General features: G+C 43.9%; 1 protein-coding gene across 2 annotated transcripts in view; it reads right to left on the bottom strand.

The window, feature by feature from the left end:
* The window catches only part of LOC131188825 (sarcoplasmic/endoplasmic reticulum calcium ATPase 3), a 184,439-nt gene that overhangs the window by 27,422 nt on the left and 133,199 nt on the right, over positions 1-23,818 (bottom strand). For both annotated transcript variants that reach the window (XR_009152846.1, XM_058164415.1), the window contains exon 9: positions 9,794-9,882. Coding sequence is in view for 1 of the 2 variants with exons in the window: in XM_058164415.1 (XP_058020398.1) it covers positions 9,794-9,882 (89 nt within the window). In the remaining variant the exon portion in view is untranslated. The remainder of the gene's footprint in view (positions 1-9,793; positions 9,883-23,818) is intronic.

The following is a 23,818-nucleotide window of genomic DNA, read 5'->3' on the forward strand; positions in this document are numbered from 1 at the left end:
TAATCAATATAACAGAGCAGTACACTGATGTTTTTTTAAATTACAGTATTTATTAATAGTACTATATCTTACCGTAACTTTCCTAGAAGAAAATTGTCAAAGAGACTTAGGACAAGTTCCATAACTGACAGGTAATCTGTTCTGGCAGTCATTCAGTAACTTATTTCTACAAAATATAGTTTTAAACTGTTGTCTGTCTCAGGCAGCTTCAGGTCCTTAGCCCTGACTGTGAAACTGAATTCAAAAGAAAAACGTTTAAACAGAGTTGTTAATGCCTGGAATGCACTACCAGACTCTGTGGTCTCTTCCCAAAATCCCCAAAGCTTTAACCAAAAACTATCTACTATTGACCTCACCCCATTCCTAAGAGGTCTGTAAGGGGCGTGCATAAGAGCACCAATGTGCCTACCGTTCCTCTCCTAATGTTCCCTTTGATTGTATACAATTTTATATAGTTATTACATACTTATGGTTATATATATGCTTATATATCGTATAGTTATTTCATGCTTATGCTTATATATAATGTTGTGATAAATAAAAAAAATAAAAAAATAAATAGAATGGTGAGGCTTATGAAGATACTGGAAGCAGCAGAAGCAATGGAGATCCAGAACAATTATTTCAACAGAGCTATGGAATCATCTTCCCAATTGGCTAGGTGCTGCTTCTCCAGGCTCAGCATAGATCCTGGAATCTGACTGAAAAGGACTTTGTTATGCTTATAGGTGGCCTAGTGCTTAAAATGCTGGCAGTGGTGGGTTTCAAATTTTTTTACTACCGGATCTGTGGGTGTGGTTTGGTAGGCATGGCTTGGTGGGCGTGGCAGGGGAAGAATACCGTAAAATCTCCATTCCCACCCCACTCTAGGGGAAGATTACTGCAAAATCCCCATTTCCTCCCGATCAGCTAGGGCTTGGGAGGCAGAGAATAGATGGGGTGGGGCCAGTCAGAATTTTTCCTACCGGTTCTCCAAGCTACTCGAAATTTCCACTACCGGTTCTCCAGAACTAGTCAGAACCTGCTGGATGCTGGCCTTGTCCACCAGAAGGATTACAGTTTGAAACCCAAGCACTGTGTGATAGGGTGAGTTCTTGTTCCTGTCCCAGCTCCTGCCAATCTAGCGGTTCGAAAGCATGCAAATGCAAGTAGATAAATAGGTACCACTTTGGTACACTGTTCCATGCGTCTCGGCGTATAATCATACTGGCCACATGATCACGGAAGCGTCATTGGACAATGTTGGCTTCCTTGGCTAAGAAATGGAGATGTGCACTGTGCCCCCCTTGAGTCAGATACGAATAAACAGGGGAAACTTTTACCTTTTCCACCTATAGATAAGACAGAGAATGCATGCTACCTTCTGTTTCAAAAGAAGTATCTCAAAATAACTGGACCACCTAGAGTTAGAAAAAATTCTTTTGAAATTACTTTATTTCCAAATACACCTACTTTTCTGTGTTGTCTATTTATTGCCTTTTTTTTTTTGTTAACAGGGGAAAGAAGGCACCATTCCAATTTGCAGGTCTCTCTTCTGAATTCTAAAATGCCACCAACTGGCTAACGCTACAACATTTGATTCTCTAGGACACTGTGAAACCATAAGTGAGGGGGAGGCAAGAAATAGGGACCCGAAGGGAATGTGAGGTAGCAAGAGCGAGAAGAATCTTTTTGATGATTTGGAGAGCTGCTGCCAAAATCAGAGCAGACAGAACTGACCTAGATGGAGCCCAATTCAAGATAAAGGAATTTTATAGAAAAGGAACAATTGCATAATGGTGGAGCACAAGGAATGCAAGGAGAAGATGCCAGCAGCACCTTCAGATGGGAGAAAGATCAGATCTGAAAGCCACTGGCAACAAGTACCATCTTCCTGTCCTCCAAATGTGTAAGAACTAAAACTCCCAGGATTCCCGGCCAATATGATCATAACTGATGATAATGTTGGACATTCTGGGATTTGAGGTGTAAGTAGAGAACAGCAGGTTAGAGAAGGCTGGTTTAAAGACATCCCTTCACCTGAAACTTCAGGTATTTAGTGACAATCGAACTAGAGATGGATCAGCAATTTGATATCTCCTTCACTAGTCTCTAATTATTTTGAAACCTTCTCCCCACCAATGGCCTAAACTCAGGTCTTCTCACAGGCACATTTGTTGATTGTCAACAGCTCTCTAAGGCAGGGGTCTCCAACCTTGGCAACTTTAAGCCTGGAGGACTTCAACTTCCAGAATTCCCCAGCCACCTGGGAGTTGAAGTCCTCCAGGCTTAAAGTTGCCAAGGCTGGAGACCCCTGCTTTAAGGTTTTGGATGACCTTCTCATTTTTTCCATCTGGAGGTTGTTGGGACTTTTCTTCTGCAAAGGACATGTTCCAGGGGTGAAATGCTTCCAATTCGGACCAGATCAGCTGATCCGGTAGCAATGGCAGTGGGTAGTTCGGAGAACCAGTAGCAAAAATCCCTGCCCCCCCGCCCCACATGCCCAGCTGAGCCACACCATTGTCAGAGCCTTTTCTTTTTTTACTTTCAAAAGCATTTTTTTAACAACCTCTTCTTCCGAAGAGGTTGTAAAAAATGCTTTTAATGGGTTAAAACAAGGCTCTGATGATCCCGGTTGAGGTGCCTGATGTCAGAGGCTTTTTTTTTTACTTTTAAAAGCATTTTTAAAAGGAAAGCTGAAGCCTGCTAAGCGAAAAATGGGGGGGGGTGTAGGCAAAAAGTGGGGGCATGGGGGGTTCGTTTGAGAGGGGGGGGAGGGAGGGAGGAAGGGAGGGAGGGAGAGAAAGAAAGAAAGAAAGAAAGAAAGAAAGAAAGAAAGAGGGAGGGAGGGAGGAAAACGGAGAGGAAGGATTACAAATCTGGCACTAGACGCAGCTTCAGAGGTTAATCCAGGGCTGAAAGGGACCTGGAGGTCATCTAGTCCAACCCTGCTCTAGCAGGACAGTGTTAGTGAGTTTCTGTCTTTTGATCCCCCAGTCACATAGCCACGCCCACCCAGTCACATGACCCCCACCACCAAGCCACGCCCACAGAACCAGTAGGAAAGAAATTTAGATTTCACCACTGACATGTTCCACCTTGGAGATGTGGCTGCTGCATAAAAGGAGAGAAGCTTTGCCCATATTATAGGCTACGGCCCACCTCTTGAGAACTTCTTATGGGAAGGCCAGCTTCCAATTAGCACGTGTGCATGCACACACACACACACGCACAGATTTGTCCAGACAAATTCCTGTGAAAGAGCCTTTTTTTAAAGGAATATCGGAAGAAGGCCGTCTGTCAGTGAGTGTTGTCTCCTATGAGACTGACAAATTGTACCCTTTCCCTCGATGTCTTGGACAAAGTACAGCTGTGATGAAAAAGCAACTTGCTAATTAAAGGCACACAAGAATCTTCACAGGAGTTTGCATTTCCAAAAGAAGAGGCAAATTAACACCTCTCTGTGCTGAAATGATCCTAGAGAAGCAAAAGTAAGGGTGGCAAGTGGGGAGGGGGAATCACAGTCCTACTTTTTTTCTTATTTTTAAGCCCTTTTGATTATTTCAAAAAAAGCCTAAGTATCTCACAAAAATCTAAGAAGATTTGGACTCGGTTATTACGGAATGGGTCAACTGGCTACAGCCAACTCGCTGCAGGACAACTCACTGTGAGGCAATTCCACATTCCACTTAATTATTTAAAACAATTAAAAATTATTTTAATTTTTGTCGTTCACATTTCATTTTGTTCCTTCTTTGGCACCTTTTATTTAATGATTCTATTCCAGGGGTCTCCAACCTTGGCAACGTTAAGCCTGGAGGACTTCAACTCCCAGAATTCCCCAGCCAGCTTTGCTGGGGAATTCTGGGAGTTGAAGTCCTCCAGGCTTAAAGTTGCCAAGGTTGGAGACCCCTGTTCTATTCCACTATTTCTTCAACGTTAATGTAACTCTTGTCCCGTGGTGAGTTGCCATGGTGAGTTGTCCCAACAGCTAGTTGGCTATGGTGAGTTGGCTGTGGCAAATTGGCCATGACAAGTTGTCCTAGACCCAGCACATACCCAGCTAGGAGACCACAAGAAAATCACTGGACTGGAGTTGCATAAAAAAACCTGAAAAATAATATGTGCAAAAAAGGTAATGGGATATAATTATCATACTGAGGCCAGGAAAATGACATGGACCTCTCTATGAAATCCCCAAGAATGAAGCTGGACGAAAGGGAGTTTTTGCTTTGCCTTATTTGCTAGCTATTTCAAAAGAAAGTTGGGTAAAGCATATTGCAACTAAATTTTATGTAAGGCTTCAGTGAGCTTATTGAATTTTTTTGTGGATAGCCGCATCAGCAGCAAAATGTCAACATGAGCATCGTACAACATGAGCATCATGCAACTGCCATGAGTAGGCATCTTGCACCCTGATATCTGACACAAGGATGTCAACTGAAGCATTTGAGTCACTTCATCACACTGATGTTGTCATTTGCCCACTGCAGACAACAAAAGCAGAGTTATAGAAACAAATTTGAACCCTGGGGAGTTTGGGGGGAGGGGAATGTGGGGGTTGAAATGACAGAGTAACACTTCATACCCAATTGGTTTGCTCTGATAGGAACTCAGAAGACTAGTTTTACTGGAGATTTATCAAATTCTGTTCTCATTAAATACTCCTCTATCAAACATTGCCTTGGATAGGTAAAGAATATCATAAAGGATGTACCAGAGGATCTTAGGATCCACTGGGATCCAATTGTTTCCAATGAACTTCTGTTAAAAAGGATGACATAGAATAGGGGTGTCAAACTGAAGGTCCAGATGCCAGATCCGACCTGTGGGGTGCTTAGATCGGGCCTGTGGGGATGCCCTGGAAACAGTGAAGGACCAGCCTGCAGTGCCTCTGTCAGTGAAAACAGAGCTCAGGAGGGCCACGGGCAGCCCTCCTGAGCTCTGTTTTCACTGGCAGAGGGTTGTAGGAGGCCTTCGCAGCCAAAAACGGAGCTCAGGAGCCCATTTTTGCTGGCAGAGCACTCGGGCCACCACAGGCATCAACACAAGTGACATTGAGCTGGCCACACTCACACCAGCCACGCCCCCCTCTGAGGTTATTTTTATTTATTTATTTATTTATTTATTTATTTTTCAAATTTATATACCGCCCTATCTCCCTAAGGACTCAGGGCGGTTCACAGGCAGTTAAAATACATATAAATACAGATTAAAAACAATTAAAAACTTATTCTATTATGGTCAAATTTAAAATAGTATAAATAATAAAAACCCCTTAAAACCCATAACTTTAAAATCTAATCCAGTCCCGCACAGATAAATAAGTGTGTTTTAAGCTCGCGACGAAAGGTTCAGAGGTCCGGAAGTTGGCGAAGTCCTGGAGGGAGTTCGTTCCAGAGGGTGGGAGCCCCCACAGAGAAGGCCCTTCCCCTGGGTGTCGCCAGACGGCACTGCCTAGCTGACGGCACCCTGAGGAGTCCCTCTCTGTGAGAGCGCACGGGTCGGTGAGAGGTATTTGGTAGCAGTAGGCGGTCCCGTAAATAGCCCGGCCCTATGCCATGGAGCGCTTTAAAGATTAAACACAACTCTGATTAGCCCTCAATGAAATCGAGTTTGACACCCTCTGACATAGAATATTGTATGAGTATCTTGGGGGCGGCCCACATGAATGTGTTTTCCTGGTCATCACTAAAGGTGTGTGAAGGTCATTTCATCCCAACTCATCCCAACTAGCAGATCGGGGTGAAGGTTATTTTGCGCATCGTACAGAAAACATAACATGGGAAAATTAGGAATTCTGTACACATTTGCACTGTGCTCCAAACCGTAGCAGTTAATAATAGTCCATTATCTTTTGCTTTTATGGTCAAGATTAACTTAGGGGAAATGGGAATACGTATCATAAAATATGTGGTAACCCCTGAATAAATCTAAGAGATATCAATTTCCAAGATACTTCTAAAATATGTCTTATTTTTTGCCATTTTATGTCCATATAGGTTGATAAAATGCATATTGTATATTTGAAAAAGCAGCATTTGTATTCTACTGGTATCAGGTGTTTCCAGCGCACAGAAGCACCTGATGCACTAGTAAAAAGAAATAACTTTGATATATGACTTTTTTATCCAGGTACATGGCAATCAGAATTATATTTAACAAGAAGTACAAGGAAAATGTATACAGTTTTGAGCCCTCAAACAGGAGATGCAAAAATGGGACAAATTGAATCTAAAATGAAAGAAAGAAAGAAAGAAAGAAAGAAAGAAAGAAAGAAAGAAAGAAAGAAAGAAAGAGGGAGGGAGGGAGGGAGGGAGGGAGGGAAGAAGGAAGGAAGGAAGGACGGAAGGAAGGATGGACTGAGAAAAATGTACAGATTTGCCCATTCACATAGTGAAAGAAAAGGCAGGATAGAAGGAGCCTAAACAATTTTCTGTGATGAGGCACAATGTAAGTAGGTCATCCACTGCATACTGAAGTTTTCTAGAGCTATTTGTTTCTTGTTTCTTAGATTCAAACTTCTCTGGAGCCTGCTCCAAAGAATTATTTCTCAACTATAATGAGTCATCGCTGACCTAATAAATCCAATGATTTATTACAATGATTTGTACATTGCTTTCTATTACAATGATTTGTATTATTACATTTCTTTGGGGAAGGAGTTGTGGATTCCCACAGATCCAGGGAATGGAGACAGAAAGAAACATAGTCAGTTCAACTCTTCAGTAATACATGAGGGGTGTGTGTAAATTGTCACACTTTCTCTGGTGAAAATTTATTCTGCTTATAGTTTCCCATGGATTTTAAATAACAGCAAAATAACAATTCAGAACTGTGCAAAATGTTTCTGACCCTGGCAACTGCTGCTGAGATTTCACCACAGAACTCAAAACATTGTCTCTCCAAATTATGTCATTGGAGTATTTTGTGTCAAAAATAAAATAGAGATGAAAAGTGAATCTCTTAAATGAACATATTACATCCAAAACTATTTTATACATAAGCGAGTGTGATGGGTGGAAATTTATGGTGGGTACAATGGAACATTTGTTTTAATTCTGCGCCCCCGTGCCATTATTTAGTTAAATTCAATCCTTGGGGATGACCTACTTCGTTTTGTTTTCTTTTCAACGTGATTCACTTACTTTGTGGGGTATATTGTGTCGCAATTATGGAACACCAGCCTTTTCCACTTCTGGTTGGTGCTGAGACTAATTCGCTTTTGGGGCAGAGATGGGTTTCAGCAGGTTCTGACCAGTTCTGAAGAACCGGGAGCGGAAATTTTGAGTAGTTCAGAGACCCGGTAAATACCACCTCTGACTGGCCCCACCCCCATCTATTCTCTGCCTCCGAAGTCCCAGCTGATCGGAAGGAAATGGGGATTTTGCAGTATCCTTCCCCTGGAATGGGGAGGGAATGGAGATTTTACAGTATCCTTCCCCTGCCACACCCACCAAGCCATGCTCACAGAACTGGTAGTAACATTTTTTGAATCCCACCACTGTTTTGGGGTTTAGTAAAGGCCTACATGTTTGCTTAAAGCTTTGGGATGAGCTGATGACCCTGGGACTGCTAACCGTTCCCATTTTACAGTTTTCATTTTATAATTATATATAGTTTTCCTGGCTTCTTTTATTGCACCCTGTTTTGAGGTTGTCTTTAATAAAAAGTAGGCAAAACATTGATTTGCTATATTAGTAGATTAACTTGTGTGTGCATGCAAGGATTTTTTTGGGGGGTGGGGGTGGGGGGAAGAACTGATAAAATTCTATAAAGATGTCCTGTGATTGACCTGCATTTTTCAATTAACACCTGGAACAGAGGTTGATTAGACAACCTAGATCTTCCTATTTAGTCTTATGAGCTGTGAAATAACAAACTTCTAACTCTAATCCCTGTCAAATAATTATCTCTCTTTTGTTGTTAGCAAGTGCCCAATGACTGCGAGACACTTAGTCTTCAACAATGTATAATCTTTGATGATTCCTAAGTGGAATAACTCTGAGGATGGAGGGGAAAAAAGAGATGTTGCAGGGCTATAAAGCTTGTTCAACTAAACTAAAGCAACTCTCTTGTGAGTTGAATTCTGTAGACCTGCAGAAGGACAGGCAGAACCTGCAGGTGGAGTCAAGAGAGGAATCAGTCTGGAGTCATAAAGTTCCCACAAATGGTCTAAGTCAGTGGTGGGTTGCCCCCAGTTTGGACCGGTTCTAGCGAACCAGTAGTAAAATCGGGGGGAGGCTCTGCCCACCGACCCCGACGTCATCAGGAAGCTTCTGCACATGCGCAGAAGCAACCGCGCACGAGCAAGCGAGCGAACCAGTAGTAAAGGTAAGCAGAACCCACCCCTGGGTGGGTTCAACCAACCTCTCTTGAATTCCATTAACTCTTATCTAATGCAAATATAGTGCTGACCATTAGTTGACTAGATTCCTGTGAATAGACGTGAGCAATAAATCAGTTTAACTGGACTTTAATATGTGGGTCTTGATTCTTCTTGCCTGACAAGACTGTCCCCACCACTTGGGGTTCACCACTGTAGCTAGGTGCATTTATAGTAAGTAAATGAAGAAGCTTCTTGGATGAGAAACAACACGTCTTCAAAGAAAAGAAAAAAGAAAAACCAGAAAGTCCAATTGCCTCTTGAAAAAGTACCTTTGGAACAACCATGACCTGGATAACTGAGAATCTCCATACTCACCGTCTTGAGTTATGTGTAAAAACTACAAAGACAGGATATACATACATACATACATACATACATACATACATACATACATACATAAATTGATTTAAACAAACATGATGCTTTTTGTTTTAGTCCTGAAATCCATTATTAAAAGAATAATGTAAGCCACCTAGAGTTACCTGTGGTAAGATGGGTGACCAATAAATTGGATAAATAAAATAAATATAAATAAATAAATAATATCCTCCTGCTTTGTCATCTATTCTAAATTAGCTGGCTATTTAAAACTTTCAGAAAACAGATTGAAAAACAGCATGGCAAATTAAAAACAATGTATTGGGTCTCCTGCTTGAGCAGGGGGTTGGACTAGATGACCTATAACCGTGATGGCGAACCTATGGCACGTGTGCCAGAGGTGGCACACAGTGACCTCTCTGATGGCACACGAGCTGTCTCCCCAGTTCAGCTCCGCTGCGCACCAGCATGCACCTCCCGCCAGCCAGCTGATCTTCGGGTCTCTGCCGCACATGCACAGGAGGCGTGCACGTATGTGCGGGGGCGGGGCACGGGGGCGTATGTGAATTGCATTTTAGAGGTTTGAGTGCACGCACAATCATTTGCGCACACGCACATGCATTTTGGGCATTCGGTCCAGAAAAAGTTAGCCATCAATGACCTATAAGGTCCCTTCCAACTCTGTTAATCTGTTATCTGTTATATCATCTGACAGACACAATAGGATTGTTTTCCTTTTTAAAATGTGTTTTGTATTAATTTTTAAATATAATTTCAAAGGGAGCCAGTTTGGTGTAGGGGTTAAGACAGTAAGCTAGAAACCAGTGTGAATTTCAAACATGCCTTAAGACTTAGGTACAAAGCCAGCTGCGTGACTTTGGCCAGTCATTCCCCCTCAGCTCCAGGAAGGAAGAAATGCCAAACCACTTTGGCAATGTTGCTAAGAAAACTGCCAGGACTTGTCCAGACAGTTGCCAGGAGTTAATACTGACTCAGAAGCACAATCAATCAATCAATTTTCAAACATTGGGAAGAGTTTTACATCTATGCCTCACAAGCTCCAACAACAAGGCATAGTGCCTCCTAGTGGTCAGCAGAGCCACTCACATTTGTCCCTCAGGGGTGTAGGTGGACCCAGTGATGGTGAACTCGTGCAAGCTGCAATGACTGTCCTCAATCTTCTCCACAATGAACATCTGCAATAAAGGGACAAAGAAAGAGAGGAGCAATTAAAAGACTGCACTGTTGAAGGGCTAGTTTACAAGTCACAAATAATTTTAAAGCATTTGTACATTGCTTTGTTATTGAAAAAGGAGACAATTTTGACAAAGACCTCTCATTTGAGACTGCAATCAGATACAATCACTACATGAATAATGTTCAAATTTGCAGCCCTCACTCCACCTTCTCTGGCATAATAACAAGCAGTCCTCGATTAACAACTGCTTATTTAACAATGGTTCAAAGTTACGACAGTCTTGGAAGAAATGACCTGTACTCACACTTATGACTGTTATATCACCCCTGCAGTCACAACTGGGGCACCTGGCAACTCACTCGCATTTACAACCCATTAGAGTGTCTTGTGGTCACGTAATCGTGATGCCAATTTTCACCAAAAAATGACCATCGGGGAACCTCGATTCACATGATTGGGTGATTCACTTAACAACCACAGTAAAAATTGTTGTAAAATCAGATCTGACTGAATTTAGGATTGCAATGACTTTTAGGATGAAAATTTCAGTCTCAACTGTGGTTGTAAATTGAGGACCACCTGTAACAAAGATTGTGTTAATTCTTACAATGAAGTAGAATTAGTAATCTGATTGTATTTCCTGTCTGCTACACTTGGTAAGGCTGACATGAATCTTGCAAGTTGGAAAGTGCAAATCCTTCTCTAATATCCTTTTTCTTTTCTTTTTATGACATTGTAATCCCTTAATTCGGGGTACAGTTACGACGACTGGATGGAGCTGAGCATTTACTGGCCAGTGCCCTTCCTGAGGCCTACATGGAGTTTGCAGCAGATATTCTAATTTTCTTTATAGTCTAATTTCCACTCTAATTTCCTTTATATTCCAAGAAATTAGGGTGGGTCTCTTCTGGGCCTCTTGCCCTGCCCACTATGCAGCTATAAACTATGCCGTTTCTTAATTTACTGTTCTCTAGGCCAGGGGTCTCCAACCTTGGCAACTTTAAGACTTGTGGACTTCAACTCCCAGAATCCCTCAGCCAGCTTTGCTTTCTGGAAGTTAAAGTCCACAAGTCTTAAAGTTGCCAAGGTTGGAGACCCCTGCTCTAGGCAGTATCTCTGGGCCCTGTCTTCCCACATACAATTACAGACTTATATGGTATATTTCGGAAGTCTTTTTTCATTTTGGCGCCCCTTAAAATTGGTACCTAGGCGAATGTCTGGATTGTTTAGGCTTAGAATTGGCCTCTCTATGCCCTTTAAAACACAGTTTGCTGTATAGAGAGATGAGACCCAAGGGCAGGTTATCAGAGGACAATCAGCGGGTGGGTGGAAATAAAGCCTCAGCCTGCTCCCACATTGTACCAAGGGAGCAGAAAAGGATGATGTCACTGCAACTAAATCTGATTCCTGTTCATGTCAAAATTTATTCTGCTTTTATCAGAGTCTTAAGCGATTCCCAGCACATGGGAATGTTCACTGTTGAGTTTCCACATTTGTCAAATTCTTGAGTAACTAGGAAAGAACTGTTCTTTTATTTATTTATTTATTTATTCTCCCGGACTCCTCTGATTTAGGGCTTTTACCACTGTATCCGCGATAATAATTTCTGCTGCTGTTTATAGTTTTACAACGTAAAATCGTCATCTAAAACAGGAGTCTCCAACCTTGGCAACTTTAAGACTTGTGGACTTCAACTCCCAGCAAAGCTGGCTGGGACTCTGGGAGTTGAAGTCCACAAGTCTTAAAGTTGCCAAGGTTGGAGACCCCTGATCTAAAATGCTTGCAACCTCTCAATACAACATCTTAAATTCATGAATTGATGTGCTGTCCACTGGACAGTGTCCACTGTTGAGATGCAGCGTCTGGGGGAAATGCAAAAGCTGGTGATTATAGATAGTCCTCAATTGACAACCCCAATTGGGATTAGAATTTCCATTGCCAATCAAGGCAGTTGTTGAGTTGTGTCTGATTTTACAATCTTTACTGCCACAGTTGAGCAAATTGCTGCAGTTATTAAATGAATCACGAGGCCATAAACTTTGCTCTTCAGAAGCTGACTGGGAAGGTCACAAACGGAGATCACACATCCCCAGGACAATGCAACTATTGTAAATACATACTGGTTGCCAAGTGCCAGAAGTCTGATCACATGACTATGAGAATGCCGCAATGGTCATAAGTGTGAGGATGAGTAGTAAATCACTTTCTGCCTCAGAGAACAGAAACAGATGTGGAAAAGGAAAGGAAACAGCTTTTGGTTAAATGCTTTATTTTTAATACAGCTTTATAATGCCTTGGTAAGGCCACACTTGGAATATTGCATCCAGTTTTGGTCGCCACGATGTAAAAAAGATGTGGAGACTCTAGAAAGAGTGCAGAGAAGAGCAACAAAGATGATTAGGGGACTGGAAGCTAAAACATATGAAGAACGGTTGCAGGAACTGGGTATGTCTAGTTTAATAAAAAGAAGGACTAGGGGAGACATGATAGCTGTGTTCCAATATCTCAGGGGCTGCCACAAAGAAGAGGGAGTCGGGCTGTTCTCCAAAGCACCTGAGGGTAGAACAAGAAGCAATGGGTGGAAACTGATCAAAGAAAGAAGCAACTTAGAACTAAGGAGAAATTTCCTGACAGTTAGAACAATTAATAAGTGGAACAACTTGCCTTCAGAAGTTGTGAATGCTCCAACACTGGAAATTTTTAAGAAAATGTTGGATAACCATCTGACTGAGATGGTGTAGGGTTTCCTGCCTGGGCAGGGGGTTGGACTAGAAGGCCTCCAAGGTCCCTTCCAACTCTGATGTTATGTTATGTTATGTTATGTTATGTTATGTTAATGCTTGGCTACCAGGTTGTTCCAGGACCTGAAGATTCCTTCAACCACACATTTGGACTTCTGTTGATCAGGCCCAGAAAAGAATGAAATGACTTATTCAGTTAATCAGCTAAAAGCAAACTTTTAACAACTCTGTATTTTTGTATAGCACCTCCTGCCTGTCCTATCCCACAGATTTTTGGGATCCCCCGTGGAGATTTTGTTTACTGAAAATGTTGCTGTTGCTGAAACCTGGTTAACTTTCCAAACAGTGAGAAAGCAGTGAAGGGAATATGATAAATGGGGAAAAGCGGTATAGTGCTTAGTTGATAAAAACAAAAACCAGCACTGCAATTTTTAAAAACATGCAAAAGAAAAAAAAAGAAACATAAAGCAATCCCTAAGGGCCCCAACTCTTGCTCTAAAATCGCCTACATCCTACCTGTTATTGCTTAATTAATGGTCCCAGCCAGTGGTGGGTTTCAAATTTTTTAACTACCAGTTCTGTGGGTGTGGCTTGGTGGGCGTGGCATGGCTTGATGGGTGTGGCTTGGTGGGCATGGCAGGGGTAAAATCTCCATTCCCACCCCACTCCAGGGGAAGGACACTGTAAAATCCCCATTTCCTCCCCATCAGCTGGGACTTGGGAGGCAGCGAATAGATGGGGGCGGAGCCACTCAGAATTTTTACTACCGGTTCTCTGAACTACTCAAAATTTCCACTACCGATTCTCCTGAACTGGTCAGAACCTGCTGAAACCCACCTCTGGTCCCAGCCTATTTCACCTGTGGCCTATGACTGGGGTTGCTGGAAATTGTGGTTTAGCTACCTGCAGAGATATCCATTCCTGATCTCTTTTATTTGTTCTTCTCGATATCCTGGCTTTTAATAGCGGATTCAGATGATTGTATACTGTTATGTATCTTTAAATATTTTGGCGGGAAACAAGCACGTTGCTGATTGGTTGAAGCCGCCGGTTAAACAGTATATAAGGAGAGGTTTTTCCCCGGCCAGGTTGCTGGGTTCATCCTATATTAAAGAGCTGTTGTCACTACCCTGGTCTCCAGCCTCGTTACTTCCCGAACTTAACACTGGCGACGAAGGTGGGATTTCGAGGTTAAGGAGCACCAGAACCGAGCTGAAGCACGGAAGAACCGAACCCAGCAAACCTAGGGCAGAAACGCGGGGATGGCCAGTTACACTCCGCCCGCGCCGTTTGACCCAGCCAGAGAGAATGGGGAACGACATGACCCGCTTTGAGAGCTTCCTAGAAGCCAACGAACTGCAAGGAGTTCCAGACAACCGCAAAGGGCATACTTCTTGAGCCACTGCGGTCCGAGGTCATCGACATCGCGGAAGCCCTGGCAGAGCCAACGCCGTACAATCGGTATCGTGGCAAACTCTGCAAACCCTGCTTAAAACCATTTCGCCAACGCCGTCAAATACGTGCGGCGTTTTGAATTTGGTGAGCGCAGGCAGCTGGATGGCGAATCCATCAGCGACTACATGGCCGCCCTGCGGAGAGCCTCCAAAGACTGTGGGTACCGAGATCTGGACGAGGCGCTGCTAGAGCAACTTATCCGTGGGGTCAGAGACATGCGTTTGCGGAGGCGGCTGCTATCAAAAAGCAATCTAACGCTGGCAAACGCCCTGGACGAAGCCAGAGCGCATGAAATGTCCACCCAAGCGGCGGAGACCCTGCAAAAGCCACTCACACCGAAGGCGAGCACAAAGTCAACCCCGGTGCACCAAGAAGAGATCCAAACCGAATCCGACGGTGAGGATGAGGAAGGGGTTTGTCGAACCGAGAAACGCGGCAAAGAAGACCGGGACGAATGCGGAAGTTGCGGAGGTCAACACCAGCGCCAACACTGCAAGTTCAAGGACGCTACATGTCGGCGGTGCGAGAAGAAGGGGCACCTAGCTCAAGTCTGTCGAGCTCCCCAACCTTCCCGACGAAAATTCAAATCGGCCAATCAGAGCGCGGGATCGGCAAGGCGACCCGTGATTGGCTCAAACAAAAAAGGCGCGAACTCGAATCAAACGACTGTGATCATAGGCCGCGCCACAACCCGGGTGGAGAAGAAAATCTTCACCAAGCCCAAAATAGAAGGAGTGCCGTGCCGACTAGAAGTGGACACCGGGTCAGCGATCACCATCATGTCCTGGGACACTTTGGCGGAGGCATTGCCATCCGTCGCGAGCGCCACCTGCAAACACAAGCGGCTCTGAGTCCACGACTACCAAGGGAATCGCATCCCTGTTGAGGACCACCTCTGTCCGAGTCGGTCACGGACCACAAGAAGACCCTGCCCATCACGATCGTCGAAGGGACCCTGCCTAGTTTGTTGGGACTAGACTGGTTTCGTGCACTGGGCATGGGAGTGACTGGCATATACAGAAGTGACTGTAACCTCAAAGACATACTCATGAACGAGTTCGAAGATGTCTTCAAGGACTGCCTGGGCAAGTACAAGGGACCCCTATTTCCTTCAACTTAGACCCCAGGTAGCCCCATTAGGTTAAAGGCAAGGAGGTCCCTTTGCCCTTAAACCTAAGATTGACAAGGAGCTAGATAAGCTCATAAATCAGGGATTCTGGTGCCAGTCGATCACGCAAAGTGGGAGACACCAATCGTCACCCAGTAAAACCAGATGGGTCAGTTAGAATCTGCGCTGACTACAAGGCGGCGTTAAACAAAGCCTTACAGAAAAGCGCTTACCCGGTTCCGTGGTGCAACACTTGCTGCACTCTTTGGGGCAAGGGCAAGTCTTTGCAAAGTTAGACTTGGCTCAAGCCTATCAACAACTGCCCGTAGCGCCAACACAGCGAAGCCCAAGCGATTGTAACTCACAGAGGTGCTTTCAAGTGTACCCGATTACAATTTGGGGTGAGTGTGGCACCGGGCTGTTCAAAATTTAATGGAACGACTTCTGCAAGGGCTCCCAGGGTAGTCCCTACTGATGATGTATTGATATCAGCGAAAATTTAGAGAATTGGGGGCGTTTGAGAAAAGTTCTGGGCATTTTCGGTCAGCGGACTAAAGGTTAAAGTGAACAAATGCCAGATAGGGTAGAATCCGTGAGTTCTTGGGCTACGAATAGACAAGAAGAATTCACCCACTGAGAGCAAGGTCAAGGCAATCAGAAAGGCTCCAGCGCCCAAAAACAAAACAGAGCTACAGGCATTCCTGGGGCTAGTGAATTTTTACGTGGTCTTTTTAAAAAACAAGGCGACCGTTGCTGAGCTGCTGCATAAGCTTCTGGGAAAGAATACTGTTTGGTCTTGGGGAAAGTCGGAAGCTAGGGCTTTCGAAGCAGTAAAAAACCTACTCTCGGCGATAGCCTACTGATCAGTATCATAGCTCATTGCCATTATACTGGTTTGCGATGCCTCCCCTTACGGGGTGGGGCTGTGCTCAGCCACAGACTTCCAAAGCAGCACAGAAGCCCCTATAGCCTTCTACTCCAGAGCGATGTCCTCCCAGAGGAACTATAGCCAGTTGGATAAGGAAGCGCTAGCAATTGTGTCAGGGTAAAAAGTTTCACGAATATGTTTTGGGAGACTTTGAAATTGTTACTGACCATAGACCGCTGTTAGGATACTGGCTGGCGACCCAACGCCTGTGGCACTTTCGCCACGATTGACCCGATGGACTATCTTCTTAGCCGCTTATTCCTACAAGCTGCAGCATCGACCGGAAAAGAAGTGGGGCATGCAGGACGCTTTAAGCAGATGCCCACTACCAGGGGCGATCGAGACCCCACTCCGGGGCGCCCATCCTGCTAATTGACTCTTTGGACTCTGGCCCAGTCACATCTAAGGAGTGGCTCGGGCATCATGCAGGACATTATGTTGAGGACTGTACTCGGTTGGGTACAAGAGGGTGGCCCGCTGCGGGCGGCGTTTTAAGGAATTTGTAAAGCGTGGGAACTCTCGGCTCAAGGGGTGCCTGCTATGGGGATCAGTGGTGATCCCGGAGAATTGAGGAAAGGGTATTGGACCTCCTCCACGAGGTCACCCAGGATCGTAAGGATGAAGGGCTAGCAGAAGCTATGTGTGGTGGCCACTCATGGACTCAGAAATTGCTGAGAGGTAGGAAATGCCAGGCTTGCCAAGAGTCCAGACCTCTACCCCAACGGCCCCAGTCAGGGAATGGGAAAACCCCAAGGGCCCTGGTCAGAATCCACATTGATTTTGCTGGCCCTTTCCACGGCCAAACCTTCCTAGTGGTTGTCGGCGCTTTCTCTAAATGGTTGGAAATCATTCTCATGAAATCCATGACAGCCGAGGCAGTAATCGCAGCCCTCGCCACCTATTGCAACCCACGGGTTGCCTGACACGCTGGTGTCCGACAATGTGCCCGCAATTCACGGCAACCCAGTTTGAGGAATACTTGGCAGATGAGGGCATCCGACATGCCCTCTCTGCGCCTTTCCACCCTGCGTCGAATGGCCTTGCAGGCGTTCCGTCCGGGCGCTAAGGAGGCATTGTCAGACTCAAGCCAGGCGACTGGCAAACAAAGATAGATTTCTTTCTGGCCGTCAGCACAGAACCCCAGCACTGCTACAGGCAGAAGCCCAGCCGAATTATTGATGGGACGGAAGCTCCGGTGCCCACTTGACCGTTTGAATCCCATTACACACCAGAGGGTTACAAGGGGAACTGGAAAAACTAGAGAAATGGGCATAGGCGACCGAGTGTGGGCCCGCAACTATGGGGACGGCCCAAGTTGGCTAGCAGGGCAAATCATAAAAGCAACGGTCCAAAATCATACTTAGTTGAGTTAAAGACAACCGGTATGGGCGCCACATAGATCAGATAAGGAAACGAATAGCGAACAACCCGAGCTAAATGAGACAGATCATGACCAGTCATTATTTGAACCCACAGCTGACCATAACCGGGAGGCGAAGACTTAGCTGAGTTCCCGGAGGTCCAGCGACGCCATCAGGTTCCCGATGGAAACGGCAGGAAAACTCTGCAGTAATCCAAGGCCGGAGGGCCTAGAAAAAGAGTCTGCAGTAATCCAGGGCCGGATGGCCTAGAGAAAGAGCTGGGAGGAGCAACAGCCCCTCCACCAGCTCAACCCACTCCAAGGACTGAACCCGCAGGTCTGAAAGAACTAGAGACGCCCAGGTTATTTGCGTGACTACGTCGAAAAATAACATGTAAATAATATGTAAATAGAGGTAAAATGTTTTCTGGGAGGGGAGGAGTGTTATGTATCTTTAAATATTTTGGCGGGAAACAAGCACGTTGCTGATTGGTTGAAGCCGCCGGTTAAACAGTATATAAGGAGAGGTTTTTCCCCGGCCAGGTTGCTGGGTTCACCCTATATTAAAGAGCTGTTGTCACTACCCTGGTCTCCAGCCTCGTTACTTCCCGAACTTAACATATACCATCCACTTGCAATCCAGGTGGAGGTTCTCTCTCCAAAACAGTAGATTCTAACCAAATAAGATGGTGTTTTAGCTTGCCAAAGTATATCTGTTCATGAATTAAAAGAAAATACTATTAAACAGGTAGTTCTTGACTTACAACCATAATTGACCCCACAATTACAGCTGTAAGTCATGATGGTTGCTCAGCACTACGCCTAATTTTACAACCTTTTGTTGCAGTGGACATTAAGTAAATGCACAGTTGTAAAGCGAATGCTGTGGTCATTAAGCAAATCCATTGTTTTCTACGGGGTGTTTTTTTGCTGGAAACTGGAAGTACTTTTTTGCTGGAAACTGACTTTTTAAATTCTAAATTTAAATTTTAAACTTTTAATGGTAATTTTATTGGGTATTTTTATGGTCAGTTGACGGTTTTAATTTGGCCTTTTATTGAATAAGCTTTTTAATGGTTATTTTAATATGTATATTAATTGTTTTAAATGAAGGCTGTACACCGCCCTGAGTCCTTCGGGAGAAGGGCGGTATAGAAGTTTGATAAATAAATAAATAAATAAGTAAAAGCAGTTTCTGATAGTTACATTTGCCTCCGGCCATAAATGTGGGCCAGATGCCAAGTGCCCCAAATGTGGGGAGACAGCAGTCAGAATTTTGAATTCAGGTTGTAAGTACTTTTTTCCGGGCCTGTCATATGGTCCCTAAGCAGGTCATAAGTCGAGAACTACCTGTATATATTTATCCCTCTTGGAAACAAATGGGAAGTGAATCTACAAGGGGGATGAGATAGAAGACATTTCAAGCTCTGGTTCCTGAATGAATTGATGCTATGACCATGTTCTGGTCTCTTTAGCTTTTCAGCAATGGGTTCCCTTCTGCTTAAACATTCATCTGCTGTCCAGGCAAAGACAGTTGGTTCTCTTAGGAATTTTAAAAGGTTCCTCTTTTTGAATGTCCCACGTTCATCCCTGTTGATTTGTTTCTGAACTCATTGTGTCCGTGCGTGTGGCTTTTAACAGAGTTACAACAATTGCTCAAATGCTGTGTTTTTTTGGAGCAAATGGGAAGGCTGAGGACTTACATGATCTCAGGCAGGTGAGGCTGGCTGGCTATGGCTGGGCATATCAGTTATAAATAAACGGGAATGTCACAAAAGCATTTCCGTAATTAAAAAAAAAACAGAGCACTTGGTGAATTTACATTTTTTGGGGGGTATATTTACTCTGCTCACACAGTAGCATTATGTATAAGCACGTACTTCTTTCTTACTGTATCTTATGCCAACCTATGCCACACAATTTTGGAATAATTGTTTTTTTTCCCCCAACAGGTGGGATTTTGCATTTCGGTAAACCTATCTCCTTTCCTGACCCCGTAGCCCCCTCTTTATTTTCTTGGCTGTGGTTACTCCTGCACCAGGCTGGGCGTGTTAAGGTTAACCCCAGTTCAGACTTCGGCCTACCACGTATGAAAAAGAGTTCGGTATCCTATAGCAACCAAGCTTGGCACGCTATTTCTTCTATCAACAAAGCGCAAATTCAAGCGAGGATGACGCTGAGGGCTCACCATGGAGAGATCTGATCAGGTTCTCCTGCCTGCGCCCTTTGGCGTGTGCTTTCATTCCCATACCAGCAGCAGGTAAACAGAGTGGCGGAAATAGCAGACGGCTAATCCCCAAACCGGATAGGAAAGTATTTGATTCCAAGAGTCCTTTTAAAAGAGATTTGGAGCCTAGCCATCTACATGCAGCTCTTGTATACGCACAAGGGCCCATTTACCTGAAAAGGTGTATGGGTACGTGCTGCACCTGCTCCAAAGCTCTACTGGCCAAGGACCAAACCGCCCACTCATCTAGAGATGATGGTTCTTGCAATTTTAAAGCACCCAGAAACTGCATTTTTACCTAAAGTTGCTTTCATTATATCACCAAAGGTTCTCTGAATAAGGGTGGCCCAAACAGACTTGCTTAAAACAGGCAGAAACTCTGAAACTACGTAGAAAGGACTGCCCCCATGCACCCCACCCACATCTTAAGAAGAGGTACGTTCAGGGGTGGGCTTCAAAAATTTCAGCAACGGGTTCTCTGCCTGGTTGCTGGGTGGCCGTGGCCATAGTGGCCGTGGCCTTGTCCACGGGGGGTGGGGGTGGGCATTTTCACCTTCCCCAGGCTCTAGCTTTCTTCAAGCCTGTGGGAGGGCAAAAACTGCCTCCCCCAGGCTCCGGAGGCCCTCCGGAGCTTCCAGGAGGCCTGTTTTTCCCCCTCTCCAGTCCTCTGTGCGGGCCCTGCACTTATCTTGCATCCAAAACTGGCCGCATTTTTTTTTATTATGGTTAATATTATATGAATTGTCATTGAATTGCAAATATATGATTAATGTTGATGTTTGATAAGTAGAAGATATAAAAGAGTATAAATATTACATGGGAATAAAAGGGTTTAATATAATGGGAGTAGAAAGCGGGGGAAGAGAAAAAGTTTGATAAAAGATCAAAATTCAGGGTGAAGGGTAAGATCAGATATACAAAGATAAATAAAACAAGGAAAACAAAAATGAGAGAAAATACATCAATGAACGCATATAAGATGTGTTGGAAAAGAACTAAACTTTGTATGAATATGAAACTTGGCTGATATTCTGTTCAGAAAAAATGCATTGTATGTTGTTGTTTGTGTGTTAAAAAATGAAAAACTTCACTAAAAAAAAGAAAAAAGAAAGAGGCCGCTTGGAGACTCCTGGGAGGGGCGTGGTGGGAGGGGCAAGGCAGGGTGGGTGGGTGGGGCGGGGCCAGCCATGGGTGGGATTTGGCGGTTCTCTGAACTGGCCATAATGTTAGCTACAGGTTCTCCTGAACCCGGGCAAACCCATAGCAGCCCACCCCTGGGTATGTTGCAGACCCCGTCAGTCAAGAAATTTCTCCTGGCAAGGTACAGGAGAAGACATTTTTCTGCCATGGCACCCGCCCTCTGGAACATCATGCCCCCGGTGAGATCTGCATCCACAATTTTGGCCTTCTTAAAGGGCTTGAAGGGCCCTGTCAATTGATGTATTTTCCTGTGTGCATGAAAGAGTATAATTAGTACGAACAGATAAGGATGCATTAATTTTGTCAGTGGGTAGCTTATTTTACAAGCAATTGATTTTAATTGAGAGTCATTAATTCAATTAGTATACATTCTTTCTACTTTAGGCTTTATTTTTAGTGTAACTTCTTGGAAAAATATATGTGTGTGTGTGTGTGTGTCTGTGTGTGTATCCACACACTTGTGTAAGTGTGCCAAATGTACTTGTTTATTATGGGGATAGGAATTTAACTGGCATTGGCAACAGGTTAATGAACTAGGGAAGTATACAGTAAGTAAGTAGGAAAGATTCTTGTCCATGTCTATACTTCTTTTTCTGATTTTTATTTCTTTTGGGGTTGAACTGACTTTGATTCAGCATCATCACTTTTTCAGAGAAATACGGTGAACATCTTGCTAATTAGCTGAGGATTCAAATAGAAGGATAAAAACAATTTGCTTAATCGAAAAGGCCCGCCAGGAGGCACCTAGACACAAAAGCTCCCTTATTTCCCTTTTTCCCCAGGACAGATTAAAAGATAAGGAGGAGGAGGATTAAGTCAGTCACACAGTCAGAAACACAAATAATGCCTAGAAATATTGGCTAAGAATGTGGCACCCAACCCAGGGTGAGGGAAATGGCAATAAACACATAGCTTTTTCAATTCTCCTGAGCAAAAATGGAAAGCATGCTGGCTGGGGAATTCTAGGTCCATCAAGTTGAAGTCCATCTCCAAGTTGCAAAGGTTGAAAAACAGTGCCCAAAAATCAACAACCAGTTTTAATTCCAACAACAAGAATTTAGATCAGTCTTCTGCCAAACACTGCCATATAAAAATAGCAATAACAACAGCACTTAGACTGATGTTCTGCTTTATAGTGCTTTACAGCAGGGGTCTCCAACCTTAGCAACTTTAAGACTTGTGGACCAACTCCCAGAATTCTGGGAGTTGAAGTCCACAAGTCTTAAAGTTGCCAAGATTGGAGACCCCTGCTTTACAGCACTCTCTAAACAGTTTACAGAGTCAGCAATGCCCCCCCCCCAAAAAAACTGCCCTTCCTCATTTTACTGACCTCAGAAGGATAGAAGGCTGAGTAGATACATATTGGATTTAAGCCTCCACAATACCTAGTCAGTATAGCCACGCTGCCAGGGATTGTGGGAGCTTCTATCTCACCCAACAGAGGAGAGAAAGCTGATGTAATCAATGGCGATAGATTCCTTTTGATCTCATAAGTTTGCTGCATTTGGAAATTGAGAATGATTTCTTTGCACTCACATAACGTAACTGCTAGGAAATGAAATCTTGTCGGTTCATCAAATGGCTATCATGACAGGGCCACCATGTCTGGGCTGCAAGTATCCAGGTGACGACTAGATGGCAGGAATGACAGTTCCTAAGCTGCCTTCTGTTGGTTATTCAGATTTTCACAGTTCAGAGTTGATATTTATGTATAGGTAGTTCTTGTTTAATGACTGGTTGCTTAGCGACCATTTAAAGTTATGACGGACCTCCCTAGAACTAGTTGCAACCCATTTTTGAAATTCCAATGTCTGCAACCCTCTCCCCTTGTAGTCACATGACTACATTTCAGGTCTTTGGCAACTAGCTTTTGCATTTATGATTGTTTGTAGGATCTGAGGTTATGTGACTGTGATTTTTGTGTTTAGCAAGATCTAAAATGGACAGTTAACATCAAAAACATCATCAAAAAAGGACAACAAAGACTGTTCTTTCTGCGCCAACTCAGAAAGCTCAAACTGCCCAAGGAGCTACTGATCCAGTTCTACAGAGGAATTATTGAGTCTGTCATTTTCACCTCTATAACTGTCTGGTTTGGTTCTGTAACCCAACAAGAAAGACACAAGAAAGACATCAGAGGATAATTAGAACTGCAGAAAAAACCATGGCTACCAACCTGCCTTCCATTGAGGACCTGTATACTGCACGAATCAAGAAGAGGGCCGTGAAAATATTTACAGATCCCTCACATCCTGGACATAAACTGTTTCAACTCCTACCATCAAAACGATGCTATAGAGCACTGCACACCAGAACAACTAGACACAAGAACAGTTTTTTCCCGAAGGCCATCACTCTGCTAAACAAATAATTCCCTCAACACAGTCAAACTATTTACTAAATCTACACTACTATTAATCTTCTCATCGTTTTCATCACCAATCTCTTTCCACTTATGACTGTATGACTGTAACTTTTTGTTGCTATCATTAAGGGTTAAATTGCAACCTATGACCATCATTTGTGTTGTAAATGTTGTACCTTTGATGAAGGTATTTTTTTTCTTTTTCTTTTATGTACACTGAGAGCATATGCACCAAAACAAATTCCTTGTGTGTCCAATCACACTTGGCCAATAAATTCTATTCTATTCTATTCTATTCTATTCTATTCTATTCTATTCTATTCTATTCTATTCTATTCTATTCTATTCTATTCTATTCTATTCTAGTTCTTTGTTGTTAGTCGCAAAGTTGTGTCTGACTCATCGCGACCCCATGGACAACGTTCCTCCAGGCCTTCCTGTCCTCTACCATCCCCTGGAGTCCATTTTGTGCTGACTGCTTCAGTGACTCCATCCAGCCACCTCGTTCTCTGTCATCCCCTTCTTCTTTTGCCCTCAATCGTTCCCAGCA

Source organism: Ahaetulla prasina, chromosome 1 (assembly GCF_028640845.1).
Source record: "Ahaetulla prasina isolate Xishuangbanna chromosome 1, ASM2864084v1, whole genome shotgun sequence".
In the NCBI taxonomy this organism is placed as follows: Eukaryota; Metazoa; Chordata; class Lepidosauria; order Squamata; family Colubridae; genus Ahaetulla; species Ahaetulla prasina.